The sequence below is a fragment of the Orycteropus afer genome, unplaced genomic scaffold, assembly GCF_000298275.1.
Source record: "Orycteropus afer afer isolate SDZICR_OR568_19922 unplaced genomic scaffold, OryAfe1.0 scaffold00368, whole genome shotgun sequence".
Lineage (NCBI taxonomy): Eukaryota > Metazoa > Chordata > Mammalia > Tubulidentata > Orycteropodidae > Orycteropus > Orycteropus afer.
In genome coordinates this window covers 919,716-925,957 of record NW_006921955.1, presented here as the reverse complement: position 1 = coordinate 925,957, position 6,242 = coordinate 919,716, and the positions used below count along the sequence as shown (strand labels likewise).

Here is a 6,242-nt window from a genome sequence, read left to right as displayed (position 1 = left end):
CTTGGTGAAGTGTCTATTCATGTCTTCTGCCCATTTTTTAATTGGATTGTTTGTCTTTTTGTTATTGAGGTGTTGAAGTGTTCTATAAATTCTAGAGATAAGTCCCTCATCAGATATGTTATTACCAAATATTTTTTCCCAATCTGTAGGTTCTCTTTTGACTCTTCTGAAGAAGTCTTTAGAAGCACATAAACATTTAATTTTTAGAAGGTCCCAGTCATCTGGTTTCTCTTCTGCTGTTGGTGCATTTTGAATTATGCTTGCTATTCTATTTATACCATATATTATGGCTCTTAAATTTGCTGCTAGATTTTTTTTTTTTTTTTTCAGTTCAATGAAGGGAGACTTTATTGAGTGCCCAAGACCATGGGGAGGCCCAGGAGGAGTCCACCCTCAAGAGGCAGGGGAGCCAATGTAGAAGGGCCCTTATTTGACCTTCTTCTTGGGACGCAGATTGTTGGTATGGTCACACTTCTCCTTGCGGCAGTTGACAGCACAGGAGTGCAAGCGAGCATCACACTTGCGGCAGATCATCTTGTCGCATTTGTACTTCTGGGCAAGCTGACGCAGGGAAAACTCAGTGACGCCACCGCGGAGATGTAGCACTGGGTGCAGGGTGGACTCTTTCTGGATGTTGTAATCTGAGAGAATACGGCCATCCTCTAGCTCTTTGCCCTCAAAAATCAGACGCTGCTGGTCAGGAGGAATGCCCTCCTTGGCTTGGATTTTGGCTTTGACATTCTCCATGGTGTCACTGGGCTCCACCTCAAGAGTGATGGTCTTGCCCTTCAAGGTCTTCACAAAGATCTGCATCTCTGCGTCTCCCCCTCGGCTGCCTCATTGAAGAGAAACTCTAACTTCTTTAGGATATATACCTACTAGTTGGATTGGTGATTCAAATGATATTTCTATTTCAGCCTTTTTAAGGAAGTGTGGTTATACCATTTTACAGTCCCACCAGCAGCAGCCTGTGAGAGTTCTAATCTCTCCACACTCTTGGCAGCATTTATCATTTTCTATCTTGTTGAACTGAGGTGGGATGATACCTTGTTTTGGTTTGCATCTCTCGAGTGTCTAATAAGTATTTCTTCATGTGTTGTTTGGCTGCTTGAATATCTTCTTTGGTGATGTGTCTCTTACGTCCATTTTCCTTTTTTTTTAATTATATGGATTGTCTTTGATGTTGAGGTTTTCTATAAATTGTAGAGATAAGTCCATTGTCAGATGTGTTGTTGCCAAATATTTTTTCACAAACTGTAGGTTCACTTTTTCCTTTTATGAAAAAGTCTTTTGGTTTGTATGAGTTTAATTTTTATGTCTCAGTCATCTGGTTTCTCTTCTGCTATTTGTGCATTTTGGGTTATATTTGATCATAGATTAATGCCGTAAGTTAGGTTCCCTAAATTTGTCCCTGTTTTATCTTTGATGAACTTTATAGTTATTGATCTTTGATCTATCTTTTTGTTTTGTTTTGTTTTTTGTGATTTGGGTGAAAGTTGACAGCAAATTCACCTTCCATACATCAGTTCACATACACTTTGTCTCATGACATTGACTACATTTTACCACAATGCAATAGGTCTCTTTCCACTTCCTCCCCATAGTTACCTCTTCTCTGTGTCCTTCCCTCCATGTATTCCTACCCTGTGAGCTGTCAACCTGTGCATACATACCCCTTCTGTTCTCCCATGATTGTTCTTTCCAAGGAGAAATATGCTAAGTATCTGCTAAGTATAAATGTCCACCTCATATGCCTGTGTTTTGTTTGCCTGGAAGCCACAGGAGGTAGTTCAGTTCCACACCTATAGGGCAGCTAGGGGCCATAGTGTCGGTGGTTCCCTCTGGCTCTATCAGACCAGCAAACGTAGTCCTTTTTTTTTTTTTGTCCTAAATGATTTTGAGTTTTGGTTCACATTTTTCTCCCACTCTTTCCAGGATCTCCTACTTAGATACCCCTCCAAATGGTTGACATTGGTAGTCAGGCACTATCTAGTTCTTCTAGTCTCATAGTGACATAGGCTGAGGATCGCATGGGTAGCTGGCTCTGTCTTAAGAAGTGACTACAACCTTGTCCCTTGTCAGCTCTACTATATAACTGGGAATTCTTATAGAACATACCAATACACTTGTGGAAACATTGTCTGGCAACCCTATACATGGTCTTGGGCACGCTCCCCTCTACATGTTGTTGCTGTTACGCGCTGTCGAGTCGGCCCTGACTCATAGCGACCCCTCCTTGAGGTTTCCAGGGCAGTATCGCTATAGAAGTAGATTGCCCCATCTTCCTTCCAAGGAGTGGCTGGTGGGTTTGAACCATCAGACTTCTGGTTAGCAGTCAATTGCCTTAGGCACTAAGCTACCAGAGCTCCTCTCCCCTACATAGGCAAACCTAATAGGTCAGTCTCTCTACCCATGTGTCTGCCTGTATATCAGTGTTGGCCTTCACAGATGTGGAAAAGGTTTCATCTTTGTTGTCTGTACCTCCCATGTTCCTCTGTCTGTCTGTCTTCCTCTTCCCCAGTGCCACTGTGGTGATCACTCACATTTGGTACATTGCCCTTCTCTTCACCCAAATCAATATATGTCTCTAACAGCTTTTATGGTTTCTTGAGGTAGTGTTTTGTCGTTTTCTTTGTACAGATCTTTTGTGTCCCTTGTAAGATTTATTCCCAAGTATTTTCATTTTTGGTAGCTATTGTGTAGTGCCTAAGGCATCTGACTGCTAACCAGAAGGCTGGCGGTTCAAACCCATCAGCCAGTCCTCGGAAGGAAGATGAGGCAATCTATTTCCATAGTGATACTGCCTCGGAAACCCAAGGAGGGGTCGCTATGAGTCAGGTCCGACTTGTCGGCACATAATAACAACAACAGCATTGTAAATGGTATTGATTTCCTTATTTCCTTCTCAGCAGGCACTTTTTTGGTGTACAGGAATCCTCCTGAGTTTTGTATGTTGATCTTGTATGTATCCCACCACTGTGCTGAATCTCTCAATTAGTTCTAGTAGTTTTTTTGCTGAATCTCTTGGGTTTTCAATGTATAGGATCATACCATCAGCAAATAGGGATAGTTTTACTTCTTCCTTACCAGTTTTAATGCCTTTGATTACTCTTTCTTGCCTTTTTATCCTAGTTGTTGTTGTTAATGTGCCGTCGAGTCGGACCCGATTCATAGCGACCCCCCTTGGGTTTCCGAGGCAGTATCACTACAGAAGTAGATTGTCCAGCCTTCCTTCCGAGGAGTGGCTAGTGGATTTGAACCACCAGCCTTCTGGTTATCAGTCAAGTTCCTTAGGCACTATGCTACCAGAGTCCTAGTTAGGACTTCCAATACAATGTTGAATAGAAGTGATGATAGAGGGCATCCTTGCCTGGTTCCCATTTGCAAGAGGAATGCTTTGAGTCTCTCTCCGTTAATAATAATGTTGACTACTGGATTTACATATATGCCCTTTATTGTGTTGAGGAATGTCCCTTCTATTCCTGTTTTGCTGAGAGTTTTTACCAGGAATAGGTGTGGGATGTTATCAAATGCCTTTCTGCATCTCTTGATATGATCATGTGATTCTTTACCTTGCATACCCTGTATGAACCCCATTTTGATGTCTTTTTCTTTTTATATATCATTGTGAGTCTGCTAGCCAGGATTTTGTTGAAGATTTTTACATCTATATTCATAGGATATTGGTCTGTAATTTTCCTCTTTAGTGGTGTCTGCCTGGTTTTGGTATCAGAGTTATACATGTTTGTTCATGTTATTGCTGATTTCTTTGTTTCATATAATTTTCTGTTCTGAGCTCATTTAGTTTGTGAATTGTGTTATCATTTCCTTCATTATTGTTGTTTCAGTATTTGCTAAATATTTGTGCTTGTTCTCTTTTTTATTTTGATGTGAAGGTTTATCATTTTTCTTTGAGTTTACCCTGTGTTATATAATTTTCTTCCCAAGTTTAGAACTGCCCAGTCTATCTTGCAATTGTCTTTACTTCCTCTCCATTTAGAAGTTCTGTAACTACACTGTTTTTCCCCTTTTCTTGGTTTGTAGTTGTCCTTATTAGCCAACTGATGTCTCTGGTTCCCTGATTATAATCTTGTAAACTTATTTTACTTTGGAAACTTCCATGACTGGGTTGGTTGGTGGTTTATGTCATCATGTGCATTAATGGTCAGTTGTTTACTGTTGTTGGTTCTCTGTCCAAAGGACTCCCTTTAGCATCTCTTGTAAGGTTGATTTGGTTTTGACAAATTCCCTTAATTTCTGCTTATTTGGAAATGTCCTAATTTCACCTTCATATTTGAGGGACAGTTTGCTGTGTATGTAATTCTTGGGAGCTCTGGTGATGTAGTGCCTAAGGCATTTGACTGCTAACCTGAAGGCTGGTGGTTCAAACCCACCAGTCACTCCTCGGAAGGAAGAGGAGGCAATCTACTTCCGTAGCGATACTGCCTCAGAAACCCAAAGAGGGGTTGCTGTGAATTGGGATCAACTCGACAGCAATGAGTTATGTAATTCTTAGTTGGAAATTTTTTCCTTTCAGGGTTTTATATATACCATCCCATTGTCTTACCGCCTGCGTGGTTTCTGCCAAGAAGTCAGCTTCATCTTACTCATTGCCCTTTGTAGGTAACATTTCATTTTTCCAGTGCTACTTTCAGGATTCTTAATCTTTGGTCTTGGTGAGTTTCATGATGATATGTCCTGGTGATTGTCTTTTGAGATCTGTCCTATTTGGTTTTTGTTGGACTTTTTGAATGGATGTATTCTTATGCTTCATCATACCTGGGAAATTGTCTTCCAGCACATCTTGGACAATTTTCTCTGGGATTTTATTTGTGTCTTCTTGTTCTGCAATTCCAGTTACATGTAGGTTATTTTCTCTTGATTGTATCCCACATGAATCTTAGGCTTTCTTCATTTTGTTTTGATCTTTTTTTCTGATTGATCCCTTTCCATAGAAATATTCAGGTATTTGTCTTCAATCTCCTTAATTCTGTCTTCCATTGCATCAATTCTACTCCTTTGCCCATTCAATGTGTTACCTATTTCTGAAAATTTAGTGTTAATCTGCTGAATTTCTGTCTATAGATTTTGTATCATTTCTGATGTTTCATTTATTTTGTCATTTTGTTCTTGTATTCTTAAATTGTTCTAGGGTTTTATCTGTTTGTATCTTAATTCTGTCAGTGTTTTCCTTGATCCGTCCTCAGTCCATTGAAGGTAACTAAATATAATTCTTTTGAATTCCTTATCAGGGAGTTCCAGTGCTACATCTTGCCCAAGATTATAATTTTCTTTGTTTGGCTTATCAGAGGAAGCAGGGTACCGTGATCCTCTCCTCATTAGTTGGCAGCACTTATTTACTAACCACCTGTCTCCTGGTGGTTGTGATAGAGAGTGAGAGTGGGTGCACAGATTTCCATTAGCTATTTTTGAAGAGCAGTTAAGCAAGAGTTAGGCTCATATTGGGGTAACTCATGTGTCATTGGCCAGTTGGTGCAGAGGCAAGTGGTGACCCTCACTCAGTAAGTGCGGTTGCAGGAGGTGTGGGTGTGGTTGGGTCGTACGGGCATGGTTGCGGTCTCCCACTCATATATACTGCATAAACACACAGGAACAATCACCAAAAAGAGAAAGGAAAAATAATAAAAGGAAAGGCAATAAAGGAAACAAAAGAGAAAAGAAATGTAAATAGAAAAACTACTAAAATCCAAACTCACTGTCATTGAGTTGAATCCAATTCATAATGACCTCCTTTGGGTCTCTGAGGTGGTAAATTTTTACGGAAGTAGATTGCCCAGTCTTCCTTCTAAAAAAAGAAGGAATAGAACCTCACAATATCTGGAGAGTGTATAATAAGAGGAAAGGGCTAGAGTAAGAGAATAATGAAGAAAAAAAATTGAGAAAAATGCCAAAAGAAAAATGAGGCATGGGAAGAACAACAAGAAAAGCAAAAAAATGGGAACCAGGAAGAGAAAAGGAAAAGAATTCTAAAACTAGAACCTGGGAAGGGAAAAAGAAAGGATAAAAAGAAAAAGAGAGCAATTTAAAAACAAACAAAATCGGGGTAGGGGGGCTAGGGCACTCCGGCTCCATCAGAGCCCACTTCAGGGAAAAAAAAAAAAAAAAACTCATTGCCATGGAGTCGGATTTGAGTCATAGCTACCCCTTCTTGGGTTTCCAAGGCAGTATCTCTACGAAGTAGATTGCCCAGTCTTCCAAGGAGTGGCTGGTGGGTTTGAACC

At 40.2% G+C, this 6,242-nt stretch overlaps 2 protein-coding genes across 2 annotated transcripts in view; one reads left to right on the top strand and one right to left on the bottom strand.

The window, feature by feature from the left end:
* Positions 1-6,242, top strand: part of IARS1 (isoleucyl-tRNA synthetase 1) — a 168,781-nt gene that overhangs the window by 130,955 nt on the left and 31,584 nt on the right. The gene's annotated exons all lie outside the window — the stretch shown is intronic.
* LOC103207401 (ubiquitin-like) lies at positions 427-825 on the bottom strand. The gene has a single exon (XM_007953002.1). The coding sequence runs from the start codon at positions 811-813 to the stop codon at positions 427-429; it is 387 nt and encodes a 128-aa protein (XP_007951193.1). The 5' UTR covers positions 814-825.